The sequence below is a fragment of the Microchirus variegatus genome (assembly GCF_963457635.1).
Source record: "Microchirus variegatus genome assembly, chromosome: 3".
Taxonomy (NCBI): Eukaryota; Metazoa; Chordata; class Actinopteri; order Pleuronectiformes; family Soleidae; genus Microchirus; species Microchirus variegatus.
In genome coordinates this window covers 29,124,320-29,136,036 of record NC_139804.1, presented here as the reverse complement: position 1 = coordinate 29,136,036, position 11,717 = coordinate 29,124,320, and the positions used below count along the sequence as shown (strand labels likewise).

The 11,717-nt window shown below is 39.4% G+C and overlaps 1 protein-coding gene across 1 annotated transcript; it reads left to right on the top strand.

The window, feature by feature from the left end:
* Nucleotides 1-280: 280 nt before the first annotated feature.
* Nucleotides 281-10,517, top strand: LOC310925264 (solute carrier family 13 member 2-like; the record flags this gene model as incomplete). The annotated part of the gene is made up of 12 exons (XM_083887163.1): nt 281-382; nt 3,488-3,616; nt 3,719-3,855; nt 4,336-4,565; nt 5,856-6,027; nt 6,409-6,531; nt 6,631-6,840; nt 7,119-7,213; nt 8,714-8,829; nt 8,935-9,096; nt 10,009-10,146; nt 10,389-10,517. 12 exons carry the CDS (start codon nt 281-283, stop codon nt 10,515-10,517), a joined length of 1,743 nt encoding a protein of 580 aa, XP_083743289.1.
* Between the last annotated feature and the right edge of the window lie 1,200 nt (nt 10,518-11,717).

Sequence of the window (11,717 nt, the reverse complement as noted above, 5' to 3'; positions counted from 1 at the left end):
TTTTTTTTCTCCTGTAGCAGTTTCCAGTCAAGAGTAAATGTTTTCATGTTTTTTTTAATTTGACTGTTCCGGGTTGCTCACCTTATCTGCTCATTTCCATACACATGGAAACACACCCCCAACATGCAGGCCCCTCACTCTAAAGTTAATCTTTAATCATGCTACACTATATAAACTGACATCATACGTTACTGCCTTTTACATGATATTGCGCTGTCACTAATCATTTTTGTCTCATTGATTCTTGGATACCTTGGATGTCTATCGCACCTGCTGCATCATGCCTGAATTTCTCAGATGGCTGTGGAGGTACAGGGATTACATTGTGATTGTTCTGACGCCTCTCCTGCTTCTGCCTCTGCCACTGGTCATCCCGACTTCAGTAAGTGCATCAACACGCTTTTGTCTATTTTTCTTGTCATGTGACACATCTGCAACCAGTGATACAAATATTAGAAAAAAAGAAACATAAAAACATCCTCAACGGAGTATAATAGACAAAAATGTTTTCAACAATATTCAGTGAATGATTTATTCCACAGTTTTAACATGCATCAGGTTTTGCAGTAAAAGCTTTACAAGTTCTGACTCCAGCTTTTATGGGGATAGGTCACTTCCACTTGCACTGTTGCACCAAGGTTTCTTGAGCAATATCTGTATACAATCATTTTAGGCAACTTCAAGAAACTTCAAGAATCCACCAAAGAGCAGTGTAGAGGGAGGTGCACACTGTAATATACTCTAACAGGATTTAGGAGTGTTTACAGTTAGGAGCTGCCGTCTCATCCTGGGTCTTCACTCCTACTCAGTCTGCACCTGAGCTGTACCAAGAATCTTCTCTGATATACAGATATACGTTGTACTTACTCCAAAGGTTAAAGTAAGGGCAATTGTGGCTCATGGAGCTCCAACACTGATTTGATATAATTTATCATCACTCATTCCTGGTCATCAAGTTGCCCTGTTACAATATTAGTTAGAAAGTCCTTTAAGTATGCTTACCTTTTAACTATAATGAATGAATGAATGAATGAATTAAGACCTTTAACTCTCTTATCTCATGGAACTTTTTATAGGTTGTTCTTTCCTGCTCAGTCAGACAAGAGTTGGTTTGTTTGGGTCAAAACATATTAAAAGAACTAGATTTAATGCATCTCGTTTTCTTTTTACAATAAGACATATTATATTTTGTTTTACCATCTTAGTGGCCATGGTCTTTGAAATGACCCATTGTAGTTTTTAAATATACACTCAAACTTTTATTTGATAGTGATAGTCATAATAGAAAAAAAGTTACTTATTTGTTTTTTATCTACTGTTATGGTTTACATTTTGAGTTAATTAAAACTCACTTAATTAAATCTGACTGCTATTGCAGTCAATTCGACCACTGCATTCAAAATGGCTGGCAGTGAATGAGTTAATTAATGAATTAAAAATCTAAAATAATTATGTGCAATTATGTCCTATTACTAGGTTAAGGGTTACTAAGGTTAAACTCAGAACTAAAACTATCGAACTAACTCAAATGAATCCATATTGTAGCGAAAATGTGCTTAGTTTTCGTCATTAATCTCATACATATGATGGGTATTTATTTATTTATTTCTGCGGATTTTTTAAAGGTTGAACTTGAGGCATAACACTTTTTGAATCTTGCACCTGGCAAATACTACAAAATATTACAAAAAAACCCCCCTAAAACTATGCATTTACAAAAAATGAAAACAAGCAAATCCACTCTAAAAACTAACTAATACAAACTCCTTTTATAAAAAAAAAGTCTGTCTGTCTCTGCTTCTACCAAAACACAATGAGAGAACATCATAGTTCTGCTGACATCACAATACAAGTGTTTCTTATCTTTGACCCTTGGCCAAAGATGTTATGATACAAGAAAGTTTTATGGACTTCTTCAAGCACAGTGCTGATTCATTGATGCCTAATAAAGCAGCAGTGAGCTGTGGATTCATGTTAAACACCAACACCTAGAGATTCCTGTGAAAGGCCTGCAAATATTGACTATACCAGGTTCTTCTCAGGTCAGGGTCCACCTGGTTATCCACATGCAGCACCTGCATTTATTGTTTTGCTCGAACCTTAACTTTTGCAGATGATATGAAACATCACATTTCATTGCAGAATGACACAGACCACACATACTGGAGCTTAACAGTTATGTTTACTCACAGAATGCAGACCTTCTGCGGAGGTTTAAACCTCTTTGTCTACTGCGTCGATATACTGGCACCTGAAATTTGTACATTTGATCCACTGGATCCAGATCTTTATCTGCTTACAGCCATTTCCATCTTACATAACATTACATTACATTACATGACAGAATGAATCCTGATCCACAAAAAATATATGCACCTGAACTTGGTAAAATAGACACCAAATCCGTAATGTGGATCAGATCTGGATGAAATTTAGTGAGTGAGACACTACTTTTTATTGGATTATTTTTACATTTTTGCCCATTATAAGAGATATTATGACGTGCTCAATTAGTAGATTCTTATCAAATTTTAAAGGGAACATACTTGGACTTGGGTGATCACAAAAGAATCAGATTCATCTGTCAAGAGTTAAATAAGGATACCCCTTCACATTTTTTAAACTAATGTATTTTGCTGTTATTTGCTAGTACTTACAGTTTAGTATTTTAGCAACTTACTGTGTGAGGTACCCAGTGTTTCACAAGTAAATCTCTACAAAGTATTACAGCACGATCCACACGGACAGTGGTAGTAGTAGAGATTAGAGGATGAAAAATGTGTTTAGAAGTTAATGAGGCAAAGAAGGAGCTGATTCTGCTGTTGATGTAGTTATAAATGAAAGTGATTTAAAAGGCCATGAGGAATAAAATTACTGTTTTCCTGAATCCACAGTGTATTGCTGGCACAAAGAGAGAGTGCTGTAGACAAATCTGCACTGTGATCACTGCAACACATTTTGATTATTTTATTATCAATAAAGGATCAAAGCCGGCGCATTTATTGTTTTACACTGTAAGGTGACCAGGAAAAAGGCTCCATCAGTGACCCTTTGTACCATGTAATCTTCGATCACAATAAACTGGAGTGAACTGATCACGTTTTATATGGCTTATTCAAACCCAGACAATAACTTTGTCCTTTTCAGCTCGTCACAATTCCTTCAAATGTGAGTGGATGTTAACTCCTCGTGATTCTTTAGTTGGCTAATGTTGATGTTCCTCTGTGGGAGCAGGCCTTTAGTAGTCCATTACAAAGGAGATTTGTCCTGAATTAAGTCCGTCATTAATTATGTACAAACACGCTGGCTGCAAACATCTCAGCAGTAAACTGAGGTCAGCTGAGTTCAGGAACTCTCTTCACTTCCACGCTTGGATGTTAATGTTTCATTTCCCACGCACATGCATCCACACGTGTCAACCTTGACCAGAGCATGTGTAGTCACGTGTGTAAGCATGACAATCTTTTTGTCTGTTTTGTTATTGCAGGAAGCAAAATGTGGCTATGTGATCATCCTCATGGCACTGTACTGGTGCACAGAGTGTATCCCCTTGGCTGTGACCGCCCTGCTGCCCGTCATTCTCTACCCCATGATGGGCATCATGGAAGCGAGCGAGGTAATTTCCGACTGTGCACTGCGAAGTCACAACATATCTTCGTCTCCCTTTCTTTCAGGAAAGTTGAATGTCATGCCCACTTTATTCTTGCTTTACCCCCAGGTTTGTGTCCAGTACCTGAAAGACTCTAACATGCTCTTCATCGGTGGCCTGCTGGTGGCTATAGCTGTCGAGCACTGGAACCTACACAAGAGAATCGCACTAAAAGTCCTGCTCATTGTTGGGGTGAAGCCATCGCTGTAAGAAACTTTATTATGTTCACATAAACATATGCACGGCAGCAATACAAATAATCATGGGGACACATCCTGCTGCCATGATTTGTTTTTTTGAACATGCTTTTATGATACTGCAAAACTCTGTTTATGGTTTTATTACGACAATATTCTTGTGCAGGAAACAAGGATCTGAATTGGTTTGTTTTTTTTATCTTTGATAAGGACAATTTGAACAAAGACATATGTCACATTTGTGACATCAGAGCTCTCCTGCCCATATCTCAATTTGTCAAGTGTGTGTGTGTGCGTTGAAGATCTCTGACCTCAACCTCATCCAACACATTTGGGATGGACTTGGGAAATCTCTTGTCATTCATTGGAAGCTAATCCATGTTGCCAGGATCCACCATTTTCAAAAAAAACAACCAAAAACCCTTCCAGAGGATTTGAGGCTATCCTTTTCTTGACTCCTTCAAACGAATCGTTTTGTGTCCTCTCCAGTCTGATGATTGGCTTCATGGGCACCACGGCCTTCCTGTCCATGTGGATCAGTAACACGGCGTCTACAGCCATGATGCTGCCCATCGCAAACGCTGTGCTGCAGCAGCTGTCCGACACGGAGGCCAGGTCTGAAGAGAGGGAGATGATGGAGGGTCAGGACAATCATGCAATCGAAATGGACGATTCCATAGAAAGCAATGGCAAACTAAAACAAAACAACATCAATACCGGTGAGTGGTTTACAGTGGCAGCTATTAAACTGACATTTAATCTATGGGTCAGAATGCTTTTTTGTTCACGTTTCATTTCAATAATAATGTCCTAATGTGTTTTGCAGACAAGGATTACACCAAAGACTTAAAGGAGTTCAAAGAAAATAATATCACAAGTAGGTTTTAAAACATTTTTTTTTTTAAAGCTCCAGTGTGGAACTTCACTTTAATTTGTTCTTATTCTGCCTCTATTTAGTCATCATGAGCAGAACATTAATTGTATTAGTGCAGTGGCCGTAAGAAGTATGTATTCCTATAGTGGGAGCTGAAGAAGATTTTTCAGTTATGGTAATGCATGCTAAGGAATGTAAAGGCTAATGCTAATCGAAAATGAAAACATTTGCGGTTGTGCCTAATGTTGTTGCACAGTGTTCGTATTATGTTAGCCCCACGCTAATGCTAATCGTAGCCTCGCTAGCTTACCTTTGGAAACAGGTTCGCCAAGTTAGCTGCAAAGTAGTAGCATGCTAATGCAAAATAAATATGTGCTCATGTATTGGTGAATGGACACCGACTTTGTCGTCTCAGTATAACACCATGTTCTGCAGTGAACCGTGTGAAAATATCTCACCCACCGTGAGGACAGCCTCTTCACTCTCCGCTCTAGACAGCGCAGCTGCTGCTGATGAGCCTCTGCCTGCCTGGTGTAAATCACCAACAAATTTAAATTCCTCAAAAAAAATTTAAAATCAAGGATGCACACCATCGGGCCATGCTCAACCCATATCCAAAGTCTTAGGGCGATCTGACTAACGGTCAGCGAGATATGCCTGTCACAGACACACAGACGCAACATGCTTTATAGATAGATATAGACCACAGTAAGAAAGAAGGAAACAATGGTATAGGCAGTTCATTCACAATTTTAAATTCTCTTTACAGACTGCAAATTCTGTGTTAAATGTTGTGATAAATCCGTCTCTTGTTTCATGATTGTTTCCTCAAACCACCTGGTTACCTTGAGTCTTTGGGGGGGAGATTGGGGGAGGATGATGCTCACCAAGATTTTTACATTTGGATTATAGTTCCTTATCTTACACAGCCCCATTTTTTCACAAAGTGCAATTACAAATGCAATTTCTTATCTTCAAATAGCAAATAGCTCTTGCCCCAGTCATAAATATCAGAACAAATATCACACAGCAACTCCAGCAGCGCCAAGAGAGTTTAACAGTTACAGGAAAATAGTAAAGCCTGAATTATGCCTTCTCCTTCTCCTTGCTGAAGATCCCAGCTCTGACCCCGCAGAGGTTCTTGAGAGGAGTCCAGAGTACGAGGAGAGACGACTGAGGAGGGAGGAGAGATATCTGAAGCTGTCGAAAGGCATGAGCCTGTGCGTTTGTTATTCTGCCAGCATCGGCGGGACAGCTACCCTCACCGGAACCACACCCAATGTCATCCTGAAGGGCCAGATGGATGAGTACGATCTAAAATAAACACACGTGCATGCACACATCTCCTGGATCCAGATCTATCTTCTGCTTCAGGAGTGAATTACAGTATTTCATTAGGGCAAAAGGGTGAAATTAGTAGCAGTCCCTATGAAAAGGGTCTATTTTATTTGTGCTTTTTGTTGCAAATGTGTATTTGTGTGCCACTGTGGTTGTGCAGTGTCAAAAATGACATGTGATAGACATTTACTTCCAGACTTTTACTCTGTAGAAGTAGATTTAGCAGTGCTAATGCTAGTTAGCTATAACACATTTCATTAGAGAATCAAGCCAGGTCTTTGGGTTTTTACAACTTATCAGTATTTATCTTTACCTGATTTTAATCCTATAATTATTTTCATCATCAACAGACTCTTCCCAGGAAACGGAGGAATAATCAATTTCGCGAGTTGGTTCGGTTTCGCCTTCCCCAACATGGTGCTAATGCTCGTTCTGTCTTGGTTGTGGCTGCAGATCATCTTTTTGGGTTTCAAGTAAGTCTCGGGATCTGGACCAATTCTCTGTTCTCATTAAAACCGCAAAGTGTCCACATTATGAAAAGTCAAAGATGTTCTTGCTCTGTGCTACTGCAGCATGAAAAAGACGTTTGGATGCGGTTCAAATAACGCCAGCGACAGGGAAGCTTATCAGGTGATCAAGGACGAGTACAAGAAGTTGGGTCCGATGAGCTTCGCCGAGGGCTGCGTACTGTTTAACTTCACGTTGCTTGTGATTCTGTGGTTTACGAGGGAGCCTGGGTTCATTCCAGGCTGGGCGACTGTGCTCTTCAACCAAGAAAAGACGTGAGTACAACTTTCCATCTCAACAATCACAATGATTGATGAGAGTATGAAATCAACAGTCCACTGTGAAAGAATTGGTTGTACTCAAGACCAGAGAGGATGTCATTCTTCTTTGTTTGCTTGGTAAACACACACTCTGGTTGGTCAGGGAGAGACTTCCGTAAGGCTTTTAAGGCTAAGCTTACAATGGCTATGAAAACCATGTATTTTATAGATTGGTGTTTTTCTTAGTAATGTTAATGTAAGTATGTGTAACATGTATTTATCTCTCTCCACAGGTATGTTACAGATGGAACTGTGGCCATATTAATGTCAACTCTCTTCTTCTGCATCCCATCGAAATTGCCCTTATGCTGTGGGAGGTCCAGGGACGGTAGGTCAATGTGCAAACTGTCAATAGTATCAAACAGGGTTTTAAACCCTTGAACCCTGTTTTCACTCACTTTCACTTAATCATTTTAATACTTATATTTGGGACTCTGGAGGCCCTATGAGTAGGCAAAAAGATGACTCACTCACTTTTTGTGGTCCGCCTAAGTCTAAGTACAGGAGATAAAACATGCGATGTTGACTTCCGCACTCATTGCTCATTGGAATTGTTGTCTCGTGGAGCTCCGCTTTGTCCCTAAAAAACGTGAGAGTGCAGGCGAGGGCACCAGTTTCCGGAAGAGCAGAAGTCCGTGAAGTTTTCTATTCTTGGCTGCACAGTGCAGCACAGAGTTCTACACAAACTTCCACCCTAAGAGGATTTAAGTGTCCAGTTGATACATTTTATATTTGACGGCAATCTGCTGGCTGGAGTTGGCAAATGATGGCTTTTCCAAATGCTAACTGCTGTTAACTGCCGGAGCCTCAGTAACGCTGACATAGTTTCCTGTCTCTGATTTGCATTTAAAGAGACAGGCACTCAAAAACTGAGTGTTCTGAACAGGGCTGTTTTGGGTGATTGAACTGCTGTGGTGCTTCATCCTTAAGGTACTTTGACCACTGCATGTCACAGACATGTTCATTAGGACACCAGGGAACTAGAAACAGGGTATAATATTTCTACTTTAAGGTGTGAAAGGTTGTTTCCTATGAGGTGGCATCACCTGTATCGAATGCATCGCTGATATTTTCACGTTTTATTTTGACGTTCGCCGACGTGAAAAGGAAGAGCTTGTTGTCCGGACAACAGAAGGAGAAGAGTTCATTGACCACTGCATCACATTTTGTATTTGCAGCCTTTAAAGTCACGTGAAGATAGGAGTGCAGTTTTACAACAGCATCTGTATCTCAAAGATACAGTCAGTAAACTTTACTGCCCGTGACAACTCATCTCGCTGATTCAGTGCTTTAAGGAGATGTTATCCAAACTCCTTCCTGTGTTGTAGTCTGATAGCCTGAAGGTCAAGCCTGTACAACAGCACATGCTCTGCTGCTTCTTAGAAAAACTGCTTTTGTATCAATGATAGTTTCCCCCCCCTCCCTTTGTAACTTAAGCTGAGCATGTCCAGCTCCTGCCTCGTAGCAACAAGGTTTCTGCTTCTCCTCTTAATGTGAGAGCAGTGTTTTGTACACAGAGAGGTGACACTGTTTCACACACACTTGGTTTTAAAAGGTGCGATGCAGACTCTCGGGTGCCAAAGTCAGTTTCTCACCTTGTAAAAAAAAGAGAATATCTCAATTTACTGAACCAGATTTTATTAGGATTTTCATGACTTACCACTTTGATTGTGTATCTTATCTTGGCCGAAAGCTTTTAAATTTGCGGCACCTTATCTGTAGACAATAAATGTTTGACTTTTTATTTTTTACAGTTTAGTTGCACGCAATCAAAATGTAATACTTTCCTAACCTAACAGCCCAAAGTAAACCACCTCACTCTTAATAGATGCACCTACCGAAGCTCCTACACCTCTGCTTACGTGGGATGTCGTCCATGAAAAGTTTCCATGGAACATCCTCTTACTTCTGGGCGGAGGTTTCGCTTTGGCCCACGGAAGTGAGGTAATTCATTTGATTGGGTCCCCATTTTAACAGATGGTGGTCCTTTTTATTTGTGTGTAAATATTTACAATCATTTCAATATTCCCCCCCCCAACCTGTTTATAGAAATCTGGACTTTCCGAATGGATGGGGCTAATGCTGGTGCCACTGGAGACCATCCCACCTTACGCCATCTCCATCGTGCTTTGTCTGCTGGTGGCCATGTTCACCGAATGTTCCAGCAACACCGCCACCACCACACTCTTTCTGCCCATACTGGCGTCCATGGTGAGATGGATACTACACGCGGTGCATACAGTGCAATGTTACACAGTAGATCCATGTAACAGTGCAGTTTTGGTGTGGGTTTTCTTTGGCCTACAGGCCTAAAACATGCAGATTGGGATTAGGTTGGAGATTTTGAATCAAGTTTTGGTGTGAGTGGATGTTTGTCTCCGTGTATAGGCTGATGTACCTGTCCATCAGCTTTGACCCTCACGGAATTAAGCAGCATATCAGTCATTGCCAGAGACTGGACATATTTTGTGGGCATATTTTGGGAAAAAACTGCCTTAGATAACAGATAAATGGATGTTGTGGAGAATCAAAACATATATAGATCTATATATATATATATATATATATAGATATAACTCCAAACCACCTTCTTACTTAAACACAGTATCACATACACTACCATTCAAAAGTTTGGGCTCACCTATACAATTTTTTGGGTGTTTTCCAATAGCCTTCTAACGCCATTAGCAAACACAATGTACCTTGAGAACACTGGAAATGGGCCTCTATACGCTATGTACAAATTCCATTAAAAACCAGACGTTTGCAGCTAGAATAGTCGTTTACCACATTAACAATGTATAGAGTGTATTTCTGATTCATTTAATGTTATATTCATTGAAAAAAAAGTGATTTTCCTTCAAAAATAAGGACATTTCTAAGTGACCCCAAACTTTTAAACGGTAGTGTACGGATCTATTTTGTATTTTTAGAACAACAGTCATTATTGTAAGCTTTTCTGGGGGCATTAAAACCCATCTAACCCATCAGTTTTTTCCCCCCCCAATTCTATCATATTTACCCATGCAGCAGTGTTCTCAATTTCCCTACTTGAAAACGCTTGTGTATTTTGGACTCCTTTCATATTCTCACCTGCCAAATATTCATTTTTTATCTTTTTAGGCCACTGCCATTAAGATCCACCCGCTGTACGTCATGTTTCCGTGCACCATCTCTGCCTCGCTGGCATTTATGTTGCCCGTGGCCACTCCACCTAATGCCATTGCCTTCTCTTACGGCAACCTGAGAGTTATTGACATGGTAAGACTTTTCAGAAAAGATGCAGAACCTGTGTCTTACAGGCTCATATCCCTTTTATTATATCTGATCGTATGTTAGTATGTATTTTCATACAGATAATATTCTGAAAATAACCATGCAAACACAGCTTAGTTCATTGCGTTGTATATGTAGCTCAATAGCTTCATCATACCTATTCTGTATTTTGTGCTCACAACACAACATATTGTTGGTCAAATTATAAATATGTTTGTCTGTTTTAGGCCAAGACTGGATTCATTCTGAACTTTGTTGGAGTCATAACCATCAACATTGCCATTAACACATGGGGTGTGGCCATGTTCAAGCTCGATACCCTTCCCCCTTGGATTAATGGCACCGGAACTCCCTGAAAACACAGGAGGAAAATGGGGAAATGAACAATATCTGCGTATTTATCAGGATTCTACCACTGGAGGACTTGGCTAGCAGGTGTTTTACTATTTTACATTTGATGCTCCCGTTTATATCTCAGCCGGTGTAGCCTGATGTTCACCTCGGCCTGTCCGTGAAGGCTGATACGAGCTTCTTCTTCTGCAGCTTTTCTGTCTTTATATCCTGCCTCACAATGTGACAGGGCTCAGAAAACCCGCTGCAAACAAAGGAGCGCCTCCTGTTCACGTTTTGACTGAACTGAGGTTTTAAGCTTCATTTTTGATAAGTCAAAAAAAAAAAACAGACCAGAACTTAACTTTGTGATTTTTATTCACCTTCAAGACATAAAAACAAAAGTTCTTACATAAAAAAACTGAGCCTTCTGTAAAAAAAAAAAAAGTATATATGTTGTTTGGTGTTGTGAGTTCATAGCATCTGTAATAAAGCGTTACACTTTCCTAATATAATAAATGTTAGCAAAAAATGTAAAATGGTTGATGATATTGATGATATTGATGATATTAAAGGGATATTTCAGTCTCGTGAAGAATAGTTCTATTACTTTCAGGAGCTGCTGGTCTTCTTCTGCCTCATTTGCTCACTTAATGTCACTAAGTGAAATCAGAATGAAGGATTTCAAACACAGAAGTGATAAAATAACATATTTGAACTTGCAGTGATGTAATATGAACTTCTGTTTAATGGCGAGCTAGAATCTCCTCAGTGCTGATAATATCATGTCAGTATTTTATACAAGCTCACCCAAAACCCAAACTGACCCTTTTAAGTGTTTTATTGTTATTGAACAGACATTGTCCTCTGAGGTAAGACACTCTGCTGCCTTTATACTACTATAAATAGTAACAGTAAATGTTTTATTTCAGTCATTATGTGTGTTTTAGAATGGGCATTTATTCACTCTCACACTCAGGGTATGAATATGACTTAATTATATGTCATTAACCTTGTTCTTTCTCTCCCGAGTTTGTGTCTTCCCTTCCTTTCCTCTCTCTCTCTCTATCCTCATCTTGCAGGTTGCAGGATCCAGATCCAGTTTCAAGGCTATTATTATTATTATTATTATTATTATTATTATTATTATTATTATTATTATTATTATCATACGCCATTATTATTATTATGCTACAATTAAACGCTGATATCAACATAATTGTTTA